Source organism: Nycticebus coucang, chromosome 5 (genome assembly GCF_027406575.1).
Source record: "Nycticebus coucang isolate mNycCou1 chromosome 5, mNycCou1.pri, whole genome shotgun sequence".
In the NCBI taxonomy this organism is placed as follows: domain Eukaryota; kingdom Metazoa; phylum Chordata; class Mammalia; order Primates; family Lorisidae; genus Nycticebus; species Nycticebus coucang.
The window spans coordinates 108,017,794-108,035,030 of record NC_069784.1 but is presented as its reverse complement, the minus strand read 5'-3'; the positions used below and the strand labels follow the sequence as shown (position 1 = coordinate 108,035,030).

The 17,237-nt window shown below is 40.6% G+C and overlaps 1 protein-coding gene across 8 annotated transcripts in view; it reads right to left on the bottom strand.

Moving 5' to 3' along the window:
• AKAP7 (A-kinase anchoring protein 7) overlaps positions 1–17,237 on the bottom strand; it is a 208,351-nt gene that overhangs the window by 159,232 nt on the left and 31,882 nt on the right. For all 8 annotated transcript variants that reach the window (XM_053591930.1, XM_053591923.1, XM_053591926.1 and 5 more), the window contains exon 6: positions 4,743–4,855. In XM_053591930.1, the coding sequence (XP_053447905.1) occupies positions 4,743–4,855 (113 nt within the window). The remainder of the gene's footprint in view (positions 1–4,742; positions 4,856–17,237) is intronic.

Here is a 17,237-nt window from a genome sequence, read left to right as displayed (position 1 = left end):
CTTACGAATCCCACAATCTAAGACAGGGGTCTTGAAACTTTTTAAACAGGGGGCCAGTTTACTGTCCCTCAGACCGTTGGAGGGCCGGACTATAGTTAAAAACGAACAAACAACAACAAAAAAAACTATGAACAAATTTCTATGCATACTGCACATATCTTATTTTGAAGTAAAAAAACAAAATGGGAACAAATACAATATTTGAAATGAAGTACAAGTAAAGTTAAATCAACAAACTTACAGCATTTTAATGGGAACTATAGGCCTGCTTTTAGCTAATGAGATGGTCAATGTCTGGTTCCATATTTGTCACTGCTAGTAATAAGTGATGCTAGTGTGCATCAGTTAGTCTAGATCTGGTCGGAGATTTCAGATGTTTCATTCTGGAAAAAGTCTGTTCACAGACATAAGTACTGCCAAAGATGGTTGCCATTTTGAGTGCATGGTTCCTGAGATTAGGATATGTCTCAGAGGGGAGAGATGCATAGAAATTAGGAAGGCTGCTTGACTTGAATGAATCTTTCAGAGAGTCTCAATTCTGCAGTTCAGCCAGTTGCATTTGGTAAATCGTATTCACATTTTTAATGTCAATAGAAAATGGGTTACGGAAAAGCTATATGTCCTGTTCATGGAGATGAAGCTCTTTAAATCTAAATTGGAACTCCTTTTGCAACTTTTCCAGTGAATCCACACATGTTTTGTTTTGGAATGCAACTAATGGTTTTTCCACTAACAGATTTTGAGTTGTGGGTAGATGGCAGAAATTTCCCTCCTTCACTTGTTTGATGAGGAGGCCTAATTTTACTTCAAGTGCTTTCACATGTGATTGCATATCACAGATGAGCGTCCCCTTTCCTTGAAGTTGCACATTGAAACTGTTGAGTAGCTCTGTTACATCTGTCAGAAAGGCAAGGTGCCATTTCCATTCTGCATCATTGAGCTCTGGTACCTTCTTTGTTTTTTGAAAGCAGAAAAGCTGTGATCTGTGGAGGTAAGTCATAGAAATGTTTCAAAACTCTCCCTTGACTCAGCCAATGTACTTCTGTGTGGTTTAGAACATCTTCATAGGCAACATTTAGCTCAGACAGAAATTCCTGAAATTGTGGTTCAGTGCATTACCTCTAATGAAGTTAACACAAGATACCACAATTTTCATTACAGAGTCCCACTTTAGTGATTTACTACACAGTGCTTGTTGGTGGAGGAGGCAGTGTATGGCTATTGGATGAGAATGGTTATGTTTGTCCATCTCTTGGTTAATGTGAGCAATTACTCCAATTACTCCTTTCTTAGACCCCACCATACTAGGAGCACCATCAGTTGTCACACTTGCTAGTTTAGCCCAGCCCAGCTCCAAACCATTCATAGTTTGGCAAACCTTTTCATAGATATCCTGTCCTGTAGTTGTTCCTTTGATGCTTTGCAGTGCAGCAAGCTCTCCTGTGACTTTGAAATAGTCATTCATCCCACAAATAAAAATTAGAAGTTGTGCAGAATCATGAACATCATTACTTTTGTCGACTGCCAAGGAAAAATAGGAAAGTATTTTTGCAGAGTTTTGCAAATGCTGATGCAAATTGTCTCCCATTTCTTCAATCCTTTGTGTAATTGTAGGTCCTGAAAGACTCACTGTACTAAATAAATTGGCCTTCTCCGGACACATCTCTTTGGCAACAGAAAGAAGGCATTCTTTAACAAATTGTCCCTCCACAAATGGTCTGCCAATGCACGCTATTAGCTTGGCAACTTCAAAACTTGCTCACAGTGATGAAATATTTAACTGCTTCTGCTTCACAAAAGTATTTTGCTGAGTTGTCAATGTATTTTTCAGTTTTAATATTTTATCTTTTCTCACTTCTCCGACCAAACAATCATATTTATCTTTATGTTGAGTTTGATAGTGTTGATGCAAATTGCATTATTGGAACACAGACACTATCTTCTGGCATATCAAACACACAGCTCTTTCCTTATACTGCAGAAAAGTGTAATGATAAGTCCACTGTTTTTTGAATATCCTACACTCTGACTCAATTTTTCTCTTTCTTGATATCATTGTTTCCTAGGGATTCCAAATTGCTATTAGTAAATTACCAATTTATATATTGGTAATTTACTAATATATATGTATCACACTACAAAAACAATATACCAGCAGTAACTTTGCCCACACAGAGAAATATAGACTGCACTGCCCATCAATGCAGTCTGATCAGTGCCCATCAATGCAGCCTTGCCAGTCCACATCATTTCAGCCTCACAGTGCCCATATTGGTGGAAGTCCACTTTTACCTCAGGCTCACACTGGTGTGGTGCAGGAACCAGCACAATTACAGAGCCGGTTCCTCCACCACCTTTCCAGTTCACACTAACCTGTGCGAGCTGCACTGAGATCTGTGAACTCGCACAGGAATCTGATAGCATGGGTGAGAAGACCCATGCGATCAGATTCCACTGCAGGAAAAAAGAAGGCATGTATGTCTTTTTTCTTCCGAATCTAATGCGAGTTCAGCCATACAAGCTTATGGCTGAACTCGCACTGCTCAGAGATCGCAACAGCGTGAACCGGGGCTTACACAGCACAAAACATACAACATCATACGCAACTGAATAGCAATCAGAATATAAATGCAGGGGAGTCGGAGAGTTTGGCTCACATTCCACTCATGCACACTGCGGGCCCGGGACGAGTCGGCTGCTAAGCAGGACAGGCAGTGGCAGCACAAACACCCTGCGGGCCAGATAAATATCCTCAGCCCCGCATGTGGCCCACAGGCTGTACTTTGAGGACCCCTGATCTGAGACCTATTTCCTTAAGCTTTCAGAACAATGACAATCACAATAGTGATTAGAATAGAGTCATTCCATTAATTAAAGGAAAAAATGTTATCTGGCTTTCTGAAGATAATAAGATCATAATTTAGTTTCTAACAATGAAGCATTATAATCTAAACAAAATACAATCTTTTTAGGTTTTATATAGATTTTTATGACTATTTCTATTTTGATAACCACTCTATGCCCAACACACAGTAGGCGCTCAATAGATATTTGCCAAGTTAGCATGATTCAGATCAGAAAGCTCCTCAGACACAGAAATGACTCTAGGTGAAATAGAGCTGGCCAGTGGTAGCAAAGACTAGTATTAGATGACATGAGCTCGCAGGGGCAGCGACCAGGCTCTGTAACTGAGCACACTGCCATCTCACTGACGTGACTTAACCTTTCTAAGTCTCTTCTCCCTTTGCTAAAGGGTGATAGAGTTGACTCTGTGAGATTAACTGCCAAGAAACCATTTACATATAGCCTGAAATGTTGAAATATAGATTCCAGCAGACATTCTTTAAATAAATGTTCTTAGGTGCTCTCATTCCAAAGTTAATATTGCAAAAACAAAGAAACATTTTGAAATGGGGATATTACCTTCACCACTGATTTGTCATTCTGTGATTAAGTTTGAAACCACTTGGAAGAGGACAATCCATTTGAAAGCAAAACAAGAAAGATAACCAGCAAAAAAGGAAACCGTCAGTCTACAAGTTGCATAAGTTGTTATCACTGCAGATTTTAAAAATCTAATCATTTACACCAATTATTTTTACCTAACATTCTGGAATAGTACCTAATATAGACATTAGTAAGTTTGTGGTATTGTTACCAAAAAAAACATGCAAGATATCTTTTTGAGGAGATCTTTAACAATATTTTGTAGAAAATCCACAACCATAGGATGACAAATCACCCAAAGCTATGTTTTAAAGGACCAAAAAGGCTTTCCAAGGACACGGGCATTAAATTCAAAATGTGCCAAATTTAGGGAAAAAGTTCTACTTACTAATAAACATGACCTTCGTTTATAGAGCTGCAAATCAGTCTTAACTGCAGCAAAGGGTCAGGGAGAACAGGGAGTGGATATTAACCTTGTGTGCCCATCTCCAAAAGTCTAGTTTATCAAATCAGGCCATCAGATGTCTTAATTTGCATGAGGAAACCCCTAGGCTGAAATGGGAAAAACAATGAAGGGTACCCTTAGGATTTTAGGAGAAATGCTCCCAAATTCAGCAGAAAGTTAAAAGCTGTTGGTTGCAATATCCAAAGGAGGAAGGAGTGTCCTGACTCTGAGATAGGTGAAGTCTAAAGCTCTGCCCTTGGCTGGGTCACTGTTGACCATCCTCAGGGAAAAGTACTTTTAAGCCTATCTCAGAGAGGGAGGTCCCCAGTGCCCAGCACACCTGCTCTGCCCTCCAGGGAGTCAAGTGCCGTAAGAGCGAGGAGGTCTTTTGGAAACCTTGAAGGAGCTCCATAGAGGGGGGGTAAAAAGCTCTGCCCACTTTGAAGAAGAAGCCTTTTGCAGTGAGTAGCAGCAGTGTACACGGGCCAGCTGAGGAAGCTCTGAGAACAAGAGGATGCAAATAACTATAGGCAAAGAAAGCAGCAAAAGTGAACTGAGGTATGGCCTCCGCTGCTGGAGCAATGGGGCAGATGCGGCGGAGGAGGAGAAACTGACAATGGTCAGAGTATGCCACTGATAGGCACGGGGGCAAAGGAGGGCACAGCTGAAACAGCCTCCATGCAGGTCTGCTAGCATCCTCAGCACCTTGGGAGTTGGAACCAACAGGACTCAGAATCCCAGGAGCAACAGGGGTAGGGCATGGAAGGCCAGGACAAATCACTGAAGCCCCGACCCGGTTTAAGGCTGAGGAGGTCTGTTGAAACAGGCCACCAGCAGAACGTGCACTCACATTCCTACGGAGCCATGGTGCTTTGGACAATTTCATGAAGGTCAGATGAGGTTTAAAACTTCTGCTTTCTCCTGCCAGGATGCCTTTTTCTTGAAATGTCCTTTTTGCAATCTCTGAAGGAAATAAAGAGAAACATAAAAAGGCTACGGTAACACATAGTTCTCTTTAACTGTAGAAATGTCAATTCACAAACAACTATTTTATAAAGATTACTGTATAAACCTGAGATATTTTTTGAGATATTTTTTAAAAAGAAAATAAAGATCCACAATGTGTACAGTAATACATACCTCGACGGTTAAATCTCTCATGATTTCAAATGGGGAAAAACACACAAAACCAATAATTTGAAAAGGAAACATCCAATAAATAAAATAACTGGCTGATACGATGCTGACTTTCCCTGATCATCCCAGTGGTTTCCGTGTATATAAAAAAGGACTACTGTATCTGTAACCCTTCATATCTAAAACTTTTGCTTCCAAGATGAAGGAACAGGAAACTCCTGTGAGAAATTAGAAACAAGGTGAGTCCTTCAACTGCCCCCGCCTACATCCTTGAGTGTTCAGGCCCCTGTGCAAGGAATAGAAACCCTAATAGAGCCCAGCCATCTCTGTGGGTTGAGGAAAAAGAGCTAAGACAAGAGGTCAAAGCAACTAGAGCTCGTAGGACAGAACACTTGAGAAGTGAGACCTACACGAGCAAAAACTCCAGAGACCTGCACAGGGTCTCCCAAGAAGAGTCAGCTGAGTACTGATCAGTGCATCTGTGCAAGAACATTACCTGAGGCTGGAGAAAAACACATTCAGAAGGATTAGAGGCACCAGAGCGCAGTGGCTCACACCTATAATCCTAGCATTTGGGGAGGCCAGGGTGGGTGGATTGCCTGAGTTCAGGAATTCCAGACTAACCTGAGCAAGAGCAAGACCTTGTCTCTAAAAAATAGCCGGGCGTTGTGGCAGGTACCTATAGTCCCACCTACTCAGGAGACTGAGGCAAGAGAGTCACTTGAACCCAAGAGTTTGAGGTTGCTGTGAGCTATGATGCCATAGCACTCCTCTGAAAATGATAAGGTGAGACTTTGTCTGAAAAGTAAATAAATAAATAAATAAATAAAAACCGTTTTTAATGCAATACTGGAGTCATAAGTACGCTTTAGTTTTAACCATCAATTCTGTTGCAGTTTGGAATTTACTAATAATGTACACTAATTATAACCAGAATACTTGGATGAAAATAGGATGGAGATACATCCTGCCTGAATATTTCTTACATAGTGTAAGATTTCTGTTTTCCTGTAGGGGAACTTAAAATGAAACAGATGCATGAAAGAACAAAGATACCATATTATCTTTTCTAAGAAAATGAAGGGTTTTGTAGTAATGACTGGTCCATATGAAATCCATGTGGAAATAATAAAACAACATGAATATAATTAACAGAGACTATGAGAGCTTCAAAAAGGAAACACCTGTATAAAGGAAAAAATACATGGATGCATTTTATTTCCTAATTATATCATTGTAAGTGATCTACTGGTGATAGATCTGGTGTAGGTGGCCAGCGTGCTGCCTACAGGACGAAGAGCAGGGGAGAGAATGGACATTTACACAGCAGGAGCACTGGCACAGCCCAGCATCAATCCCCTCCATCCCCCCGCATGCCTGAAACACGTGCCCCACACATACCAGGTATTCAACAGAACTTGCTAAATTTGAACTGAGCATCACCCATTTACTAGGTGCCCTATATATGCTCCATCACCTGCTCTTCACAAGAACCCTAAGAAGTAAGTTCTTATTATCCCCATTTTGAAAAATTAAGAAATGTATAAAAGCTATCCATGTACCAAAAACATTTGTAACTCCCTTAATATTTTGAAATGTACTAAAAAAAAAAAAAAATTAAGAAATTGAGACTCTGGACACCGCCTGTGGCTCAGTGGGTAGCACGCCGGCCCCATATACTGAGGGTGGCGGGTTCAAGCCTGGCCCCGGCCAAACTGCAACAAAAAAATAGCCGGGCATTGTGGCAGGCGCCTGTAGTCCCAGCTACTTGGGAGGCTGCTTAAGCCCAAGAGCTGGAGGTTGCTGTGAGCTGTGACGCCACGGCACTCTACCAAGGGCAACAAACAAACAAAAAAAAAAAAGAAATTGAGACTCTGAAATGTTAGTGGATTACTCAATATTCCCTGCTAGGTGGTGGTGAGGATAGAAGGTGAACGCAAATCTAACCACAACCACATGCTGCCCCTACACAAAGAACCTAAAATCTTCTTTCGCCCTTCTAAAAAATGTTTCCAAGCAAAAACTAATGGTGGTTGGGTTACTTTAAGACTTGTACAGCAGGTATGAATTCCATTCAACAAACTCAGGTTTGATCATTAATTTACTCAGCAAATAATTATTAAGAATCAAAGACATGGCAACCAGCAGACCAAATCCCCTGCCCTGTGGGGCTTCCATATTTGTTGGGTGCCACAAACAAATACATATATGTAATAACTTGAGATTTTGATAAGTGGAATGAAGACAAATGAAGCAGGTAAGAGTATACAGAGTGCTGTGATAGAAATAAGGTCACCACTTAGGTAAGGTGATCTGGGAATCCCACTCTGAAGGCTGACATTTGAGCAGACACTGCATGAAGTGAACAGGGAACCACATGTGTGTCTCTGAAAAGGGTATTTCTGATGGAAGGAACAACTCCTGAAGTGAAAGCCCGTTTAGTAGTGTAAATGATAAAGGAAAAGGACAGGGCAACTGGAACCGAGCAGGGATTTAGCAAAGAGGCAGAAAATGAGGTTAAAGAAGATGACCTGCTGGGACCTGGTAAAATCTTTGAATTCGGCCTGGTGTGATGGCTCACACCTGTAATCTTAGCACTCTGGAGCCTGAGGGGGAAGGATCATTTGTGATCAGGGGTTCAAGACCAGACTTAGCAAGAACAAGACTCTATCACTACAAAAAATAGAAAAATTAGCCAGGCCTGGTGGCTCATGCCTGTAATCCCAGCTACTCGAGAGGTTGAGGGAGGAGGATTGCTTGAGCCAGGAGTCTGGGGTTGCTGTTGAACTATGAGGACATCAAGGCATGGGTTTAGCCAGCCCCACCCCGTTTTACTTCCCACACTCAGTGGTACAACAAGGAACAGGACCCTTGGAAGTTCCAAGGTCCTGTACGTCACCAGGGACAGTGGAGCACTTCACTTCTTCTGATTAACAAAAATCACTCATAAATATCCCCTGCCACCACCCCCCAGCTCTCTCTGTCTTGGAAGAACCATATACAGGCTGGGACACCAACCTACACACCCCTTTATATTTGCTGACAAAATAGTACAGCTCAGCCGGCTCTTGCCCTCCAACACCACCTACTGGCCTCATAGGTGAACTGCACAATGCAATACAATTCATGCTGACTTGCTTCTGTAGACCACTATCTCCCGCCTGGACAAGAGGCAGTGCGCCTGCTCACATGCCCAGTACACAGCTAGTACAACTACAAATAGCTAACAGCTCAGAAAACCACCATACTAAAACTATATATAAAACAGGAATTCAGATGTTTTGCCCCCTGAAAGCACCCAAAGTAAAGCCAAAGGGCCCTACCCAACATATGCTGCAGTCATACGCTCAAGAGAAGATTAAAAATCCCACCCAAATGAAAGTAAGTTTGAAAATAAGAAGTGAGAGAATTTCCAGATAAGATGGAATCAGCATGAGCATTCTGGCAATATGAAAAAAGAATATAAAAGCCCTGCCAAGCATCATATCCCCTCCCTAGCTATATATCCATAAAAATTATGAAATGATGAATAATGAATTCAAAATGTAGGTTCTATGGAAGTTCAGTGAGATCCAAGAGAAAGATAAAAGCCAGCACAAATCAGAAAAAAAGATTCAAGATATAAATAAAAAATTTACTAAAGATATTTTTAAAAGGGCAGCGCCTGTGGCTGAGTAGGGCGCCGGCCCCATATGCCGAGGGGGGCGGGTTCAAACCCAGCCCCGGCCAAACCGCAACACAAAAAAAACAAAAAATAGCCGGGCATTGTGGCGGGCACCTGTAGTCCCAGCTGCTCGGGAGGCTGAGGCAAGAGAATCGCGTAAGCCCAAGAGTTAGAGTCTGCTGTGAGCTGTGTGACGCCACGGCACTCTACCTGAGGGCGGTACAGTGAGACTCTGTCTCTACAAAAAAAAAAAAAAAAAAAGATATTTAAAAAAAAAAAAATCAAACAGAACTTCTGGAAATGGAAAACTCATGGAGCAAATTACAAAGTGCAGCTGAAGCAGTAACAACAGAATAGGCCAAGCAGATGAAAGAATGACAACTGCAACCAAAAAATAGCCAGGTTTTGTGGCGGGCACCTGTGGTCCCAGCTACTTGAGAGGCTGAGGCAAGAGAATCGCTTAAGCCCAGGAGTTGGAGGTTGCTGTGAGCTGTGACACCACGGACACTCTACCCAGGGCAACAGCTTGAGGCTCTGTCTCAAAAAAAAAAAAAAAGAAAAGAAAAGAAAATCAAATAAATAAAAAGGGGGATGATGAAAAGGGTAAAATGATGAAAAGGGAGAGGTGAGAAAGGAAAGAGAATGGAGGCGGTGTGCTTGGAGGGGCAGGAGGATGAAACTGAGGCTCTGAACGTCCTCAGTGGTGCAGGACTATGAACACAGACATCCTGTTGGGAGAAGTAGGTAGGTTCTGCTTAGTTCTAAATGAAGTGTGGCTGAGTTGTTTGGAGGTTTCTGAAGAAAGCCCAGGCTAAGCCATTAGGAGAAGGATCAGCAAGCTATTGGACACCCATCAGGCTTCAGTGGTTATAAGTCCAAGGTTCAGGCGGCGCCTGTGGCTCAAGGAGTAGGGCGCCGGTCCCACATGCCAGAGGTGGCAGGTTCAAACCCAGCCTTGGCCAAAAACCAAAAAAAAAAAGAAGTCCAAGGTTCATGTAGTAACAGAGAACCCTAAAAGGGCCCCAGGATACCAACAAATTCCCCACAAGGAACAAAAAACACAGGGTGTATTCTCCTCACCATTGGGAGGAAATAACAGTCAAAATAAGAGAAAGCAAAAAGTTCAAATGACCACCCTAAAAACACTTCATTTTTTCTTTTATGAGATAAATGTACTTAAAATCTTGTACCTTTCCAAAGGTACCTTTCTCATTTTTAAAAAATATTTGCAAGAACTATTATAATTCTAGTAGGCTAAATTTTCAGCAATCTCTCAATCTAATAACCTTCTTAACCAAAAATTACATTCAGCTGAAGAAATGAATGAAATCACATACCCATTTCTATGCAAAAAGCTTTTCAGTGCAATTTCATCATTGCAAAATGTGAGGACATGCTATATAAATGCAAAATTTTCAACATCATCTTAATTCTATGAGCTAGTAGATAAGTCTAGGAAAGGAGAAGGTCCTGATTTATTCTGGAGAATTATGATCGCTCAGGGTTAAAGTGGGAAGCTGAAACTCAGCCTCTGACGTCACACACCTTACTTGCTCCCCTAAGTGCTACCACCACAAATCCACACGTAGCAGGGTACAGAGACGGGCTGGTCTCTTCAGCCAGAAACACATACCAAAACTAAAGGTGAGTTAGCAGCATAATTCAAGTTTTGGTGGTACAGGGAAAGAGAAATATCTGTCTCTCACCTATCCTATGTTCACGGCTGAGAACTCAATAACGAAGACAGATTAATAAGAGAAAAGCATATAATTTACTTAAGATAAGCTTTCTGTGATACAGGAACCTTCGACAGGAAATGAAGATCCAAAGAAACATGTAACTTGATGTAACTTGTATATTTTTAGTGCTGGGTTTGATAAAGAAGTGGATAACTGTGGATAGCTGCGGACAACTGAATAAAAAGGTATTACCTACAGAGCCAACCAGAGGGATATAGCACGGCCTGTTTGTTCAGATTCCTCTCTGCCTCCCTGTGTCTTCAGAGATAAGGGTATTCCTTTCCTATCAGTATAGGGAGGGGTGGGTCTTGTGGGTCTTGTGACCAGCTGGGGGGAGAGGGGAGAAGTCAGAAAGTGACCTTCCTGCTCCCGTTTTCTCAAATTTTTTCAGCTTAAACTATTTGGGGGTTGCATGTTTGAGCCCCATTAATGTTAAAAGTTCATCAATTCAAACTCTACTAGTTCAAAATGTACAATAGTAAATGTTTAATTTTACACATTAAAAATTCTTTATCCTGAAAATTTTCAGTAAGAACCCAGCCCCAGCCAAACACTGCAAAAAAAAAAAAAAATTATAAAACAATAGTGTCTAAAATTCATTTATTTCATAATAAGTATGTAATACTCCAAGATTATTTTTAAAACTTAAAAATCCAAAAACTCTCAATGAGGCTCAGCACCTGTAGCTCAGCGGCTAGGGCGCCAACCACATACACTAGAGCTGGAGGGTTCAAACCCAGCCTGGGCCTGCCAAACAACAATGACAACTACAACCAAAAAATAGCTGAGCACTGTGGGGGGTGCCTATAGTCCCAGCCACTCAGGAGGCTGAGGCAAGAGAATCGCGTAAGCCCAGGAGTTGGAGATTGCTGTGAACTATCACGCCATGGCACTCTACCCAGGGAAACATAGTAAGACTCTGTCTCAAAAAAAAAAAAAACAAAACTCTCAATGAAAATTATGTAATGCTACAGATGACCTTAGAATACAGATTTAAACTGTGCTGCCTATACATTGATTTTTTTTTTTTTTCAATAAAAGTTACACCCAGGCTCAGCATCTGTAGCTCAGTGAGTAGGGCGCCAGCCACATACACTGAGGCTGGCAGGTTTGAGCCTGGCCCAGGCTTGCTAACCAACAATGACAACTACAACCAAAAAACAGCCGGGCATTGCGGTGGGTGCCTGTAGTCCCAGCTACTTGGGAAGGCTGAGACCGGACAATCGTTTACGCCGAAGAGTTTGAGGTTGTTGTGAGCTGTGATACTACAGCACTCTACTGAGGGCCACATAGTGAGTCTCTATCTCAAAAAAAAAAAAAAAAAAGTTACACCCAATGTGCCTGCCCTCCTGCCTCGCTTTTTCCCTCCTCCTCTTCTGCTTCTGTCACCCTGAGACAACAAGACCAACCCCTCCTCTTCCTCAGCCAACACAACATGAAGATAACGAGGATGAAGACCTTTATTGTGATGAAATTTCACTTAATGACTAGTAAATGTTTTCTGTTCCTTATAAATCTCTTAATAACATTTTCTTTTCTCTAGCTTATTTGATTATAAGACTACAGTATATAATAAGTATAACATACAAAATATATGTCTTGATCTACTGTTTATGTTATCAGTAAGGCTTCAGGTCAACAGTAGGGTACTAGTACTTAAGTTTGGGGGAGTGAAAAGTTACACACAAAATATTTCACTAGGGTAGGAGGATGAATCCCCAGTCCCCATGTTGTTCCAAGACAACTGTACTTTTTTTCTTCACAAATTCTCCTGCCTTCCATTCGGTTAGACTAGCTCTGCCTCCATTATTTTGAACAAACACAATTTTAATATTCCTGTGTAATTACATATGTAGTTTATAAACTTTTAAGAAATGCAGTGACTAGGCGATAAAATATATTCTCTTTAAAGATATAACATTTGACCAAGTAGTTTCTAAAATATAACACATAAACAAACATTATTTTATTGATACTGTTGGACTAAAGCAGGACTAATCCTGATGTGTCATTTTAAAAATAAATCTAAAGAAGTAAAATAACGACCAAAACCCCATGTGTTAGGGGGCCTACTGCAGCCACCCACGGACCATTTTCCCCTCCTCTTCCCCCTCTCCTCCTAAGACAAAGACACAAAGGATCTTTGTACTGCCCAGGCAGGTCACCCTCCCCTTTCAACAAACCTGGGCTGAACATCTCCTCTGTTTCTGGCACCACCGTTTACACCTTTCACCAGGTATTGAACATTCTGACTATCTGAACACTATGTAAATAGAGGCTCCAACTAAACATCACGTAGTAAATCCTCAATAACTAATAAATACATGTTGCCTCAGTGAGTAGATAAATAAATGAAAGTTTTCCATATATATTCCAATACTTAGTTTTCCAGCCAGGCGCAGTGGCTCATGCCTGTAATCCTAGCACTCTGGGAGGCCGAGGTGGGTGGGTCACTTGAGCTCAAGAGTTGAAGACCAGCCTAAGCAAGATCGAAACCCTGTTTTTACTAAAAATAGAAAAAGTAGCTGGGCCTTGGGGTGGGCACCTGTAGTCCCAGCTACACAGAAGGCTTAGGCAAGAGATCACTGGAGCCCAAGAGTTTGAGGTTGCTGTCAAATCTGATATCAGAACATAATACCCAGGGCCACAGACTGAGACTGTCTCAATAAAAAAAAAGTTTCTTATAACAATACATAAAAATTATAATCAAAAGCATCAGTATAATATTCACATAAAAGATTAAAAACAAGTATAACAATGATGGCATGAGTAAAAAAGAATACTGTTCTCCCTCCATTTTTCATTTTTTGTAATAATTTTTTGAAATTTATGGAAAAACATTTACGAAAATACATAAATATTTGTAAGCTATAATACCTAATGCCTCAGGAATCAAGAAAGGAATTATAGGGGCAGTGGCCTTTGCTGAAATGACAAACCAATATCCTTGGGCCCATATTCATATTAAAGCTGGTAAGATTCCACATTCCTCAGCAGACAATGGACCATTCATCAATATTGGAAAATGCCTTTGTGACAATATTCTCAAAGAATGGATGGAATTCTCACTGTTGCAAGCACTCAGTGAATAATTTAAAAGAACAATGAATGAATGAATGGTTGGAAACATTTCTTGAGCACAGACATATTTATATGCCAAAAGAAAAGATGTAAATCTAGCATTTTTCTCCACAGCAGTCAGGAAAAACAGATGAAGTTTAACTATGAGCTTCTTTTCGTGAATGATTTCCTATCAAAACTATTAGAATTGCCAGCCCAGCATGGTAGCTCACGCCTATAATCCTAGCACTCTGGAAGGCTGAGGCAGGCAGATTGCCTGAGCTCAGAAGTTCGAAACCAGCCGTAGCAAGAGTGCGAACCCATCTCTACTAAAAATGGAAAAACTAGCTGAGCATTGTGGTGAGTGCCTGTTGTCCCAGCTGCTCAAGAGGCTGAGGCAAGAGGATTGCTCAAGCCGAGGAGATTGAGGTTGCTGTGAGCTATGACACTATGGTACTCTACCCAGGATGACTGAGTGAGACTCTGTTTTAAAAAAAAAAAAAAAAAAACTATTAGAATTGCTTTCTCCTTGGCCAACTAATGATTTTAAGCCATACCTGACTTTTAAATATTATTTGGTTGCATGTTTGTTTATACAACTTTGTTCCACCCCAGCCCCCAAAATAGGATTGAAGATGACTCCAAAGAAGTATGTACTATAATAATGTAAATAAATTTAAATTAAGGAAAATGAGACAAAAGAAAACTAAAACTTGAAAGTTAAGATGAAGCGAGGTAAGGTAAATGCTCAAAAATACTGACCTTATGTCCTATACTCTAAACAACCAATTCCAACCCAAAATCCCAAGCTAAATAGTCAACGTACAAGAGGTAAAAAAATAATTTGTTTAAGAGATATTGTCCTTAGCCGGGCGTTGTGGCGGGTGCCTGTAGTCCCAGCTACTCGGGAGGCTGAGGCAGGAGAATCGCTTAAGCCCAGGAGTTGGAGGTTGCTGTGAGCTGTGTGAGGCCACGGCACTCTACCGAGGGCCATAAAGTGAGACTCTGTCTCTACAAAAAAAAAAAAAAGAGAGATTGTCCTGATAGCAAGGCGTTGTGGTGGGTACCTGTAGTCCCAGCTACTTGGGAGGCTGAGGCAAGACAATCGCTAAAGCCCAGGAGTTGGAGGTTGCTGTGAGCTGTGATGTCACAGCACTCTACCCAGGGCAACAGCTTGAGGCTCTGTCTCAAAAAAAAAAAAGAGAGAGAGAGATAGTCCTGATATTGATATTAAAAAGGAAATTTTTCTGATCAGTTCTTATTTAACAAGACATAGTATTTTTTTGTTTGTTTTGAGACACAGTCTCACTTTGTTGCCCTCACTAGAGTACATGGCATCATAGCTCACAGCAACCTCAAACTCTTGGGCTCAACACCATTCTCTTGCCTCAGCCTCCCTGGTAGCTGGGATTACAGGCACCCTCTACAGCTCCCAGCTCGTTTTTTTTTTTTGTTGTTTTTTTTTTAAGAGACTGGGTCTTGCTCTTGATCAGGCTAGTCTGGAACTCCTGAGCTCAAGCAATCTACCCACCTCAGCCTCCCAGAGTGCTAGGATTACCACACCCGGCCTCAGCATTTACTTTTTAAAAAATTCTTAAACACAGAAGATTTCTAAAGACCTGTTTCTTATAAAAATCTTCAATATATGCCAAACGAATTATGGTAAAAGCAATATTGTAATATGAAGTCCACATAGATTATTTTCTAAGTATATATGCAATCTTTTGTGCACTAAATATATTTCTCAGTGAGAAGATAGATGCTATTACAACAAACAGAAAAAGAAAGGAGAAAAGTGTTCTGATAAACAAACCTTGTAAAGATGTAATAGCCAAAATATTTTCTCCGCAGAGGTCTTGCATATCCTTTTTAGATTTACCTCTACACATTCCTATTGTTCTGCTGCTATTAAAAACTAAATCTCTTGGAAAAATAGTTTAATTATTTACAGTTTTTTGCATATCAATCTTTTACCTTGCAGTCTTGCTAAAGTCTATAATTGGTTTTAATAATTTTTTTTTTTTTTTTTGCAGTTTTTGGCCAGGGCTGGGCCTGAACCCATCACCTCTAGCACATGGGGCAGCGCCCCACCCCTTTGAGCCACAGGCACCACCACGGTTTTAATAATTTTTCTTTGTCTTGTTTTTAAAACTTCTACTTACCGTTTGATATTCTTTATGAAGTCAAAAAGAGAAATTTCTTCACATTCTCTATTGGCCAGAAAGCTCCTAAATTCTTAAAATCCAATATGCAACTGCTAATTCTTCTCCTTTTCTCACTCTCGTACTTTTACTAACCCTAATCTTCCGTCCTGTTACTCCATTCTTCTTCCAACCATTACCCCATCCAGACACCACTGCCTTCTATAATATACACCCAGTAATGCCTTGCATCAAACACTCAACTACTCTCTTACCAGTGGTGTCCTTGTTCCTTTGTCATTTTATCACATCTACCACATAAGGGCTCAAGTATGGATTACTTTCCCCTGCACCTAGAACTTGGAATAGTACCTGAGAAAACACAATTAGTACTATTACAGATTTTAGGATCTCATTCCAAATGCATCTTCAATGTTGCTTTACAACCCTATTATATATTGCTTACTGAACTTTCCCCTTCCCCTTCTCTTGGTCACTATTCCAAACTTTCACCACTTTCACTTCCACTTTGGCACATAAATCTCATTTTACTGATACCCCTAGGTTTGCAATTTATGCCCTTGTAGAACTAAACTACTTGTAGGTCCCTAAATATGACTTGATTTTCTTTGCACATGCTGTTCCCTCTGACTGGAACACCCTCTTCTAATTTGTCCAATCAGAAAACTTTTACTTATCCTTCAAATCTCACTTTCTCACTCCAGATCCCTACAGGTACTATACTCTGTACCTCTCTTTTACCTTTCCAACCCAATTGAAATGTCTTATATAAAATGCACTTCAATTATATAACAGAAATATTTCGCTAAATGGATAACTAAACAGCTCTGCATTTGATAATTCCAAATTGAAAATGAACTTAACAAATTTAAACTATATACTAAACAGTACAATTGATACCATGCTAAATGTCATTCTAGTTCAACAACCAATCTGAATGATGACCAAGACCTAAATAAACACTGACAAAACATTTATCACAAATATCTTAAGAATATAAAAGTAGCCAGGTACAGTGACTCACATTTATAATCCTAGCCCTTTGGGAGGCCAAGGCAGGAGGATTGCCTGAGGATAGGTGTTCAAGACCATAGCAAGATCCTATCTCTACAAAAAAATAAGAAAACTTAGCCAGGCGTGGTGCCATATGCCTACAGTCCAAGCTACTTGGAAAGCTGAGGCAGGAGGATCACTTGAGCCCACGGGGTCATGGCTGCGGAGAGGTAGGCTGACACCACTAGCCTGGGTGATAAAAGTAAAAATCTATGTCAAAAAACGAAAAAGAAAGATAAAGCTAACTAACAATGAAACCTAATTATCACTGCCCCTTCAAGAAGGGGTGTACTTTTGAATGAGCATTAAACTAAAGAGGCAATATAATAGTAAATGATAAAGTATGTCTCAAAAATCACATACAAGGTATACCCTCTAAGTTAAAACTAGCTAAAATAGTGGCACCCATAGCTCAGTGGATAGGGCGCTGGCCACATACATGGAGGCTGGTGGGTTTGAACCCAGCCTGGGCCAGCTAAAGCAACAGTGACAACTACAATAAAAAAAAAAAAAAAAAAAAAATAGCCAGG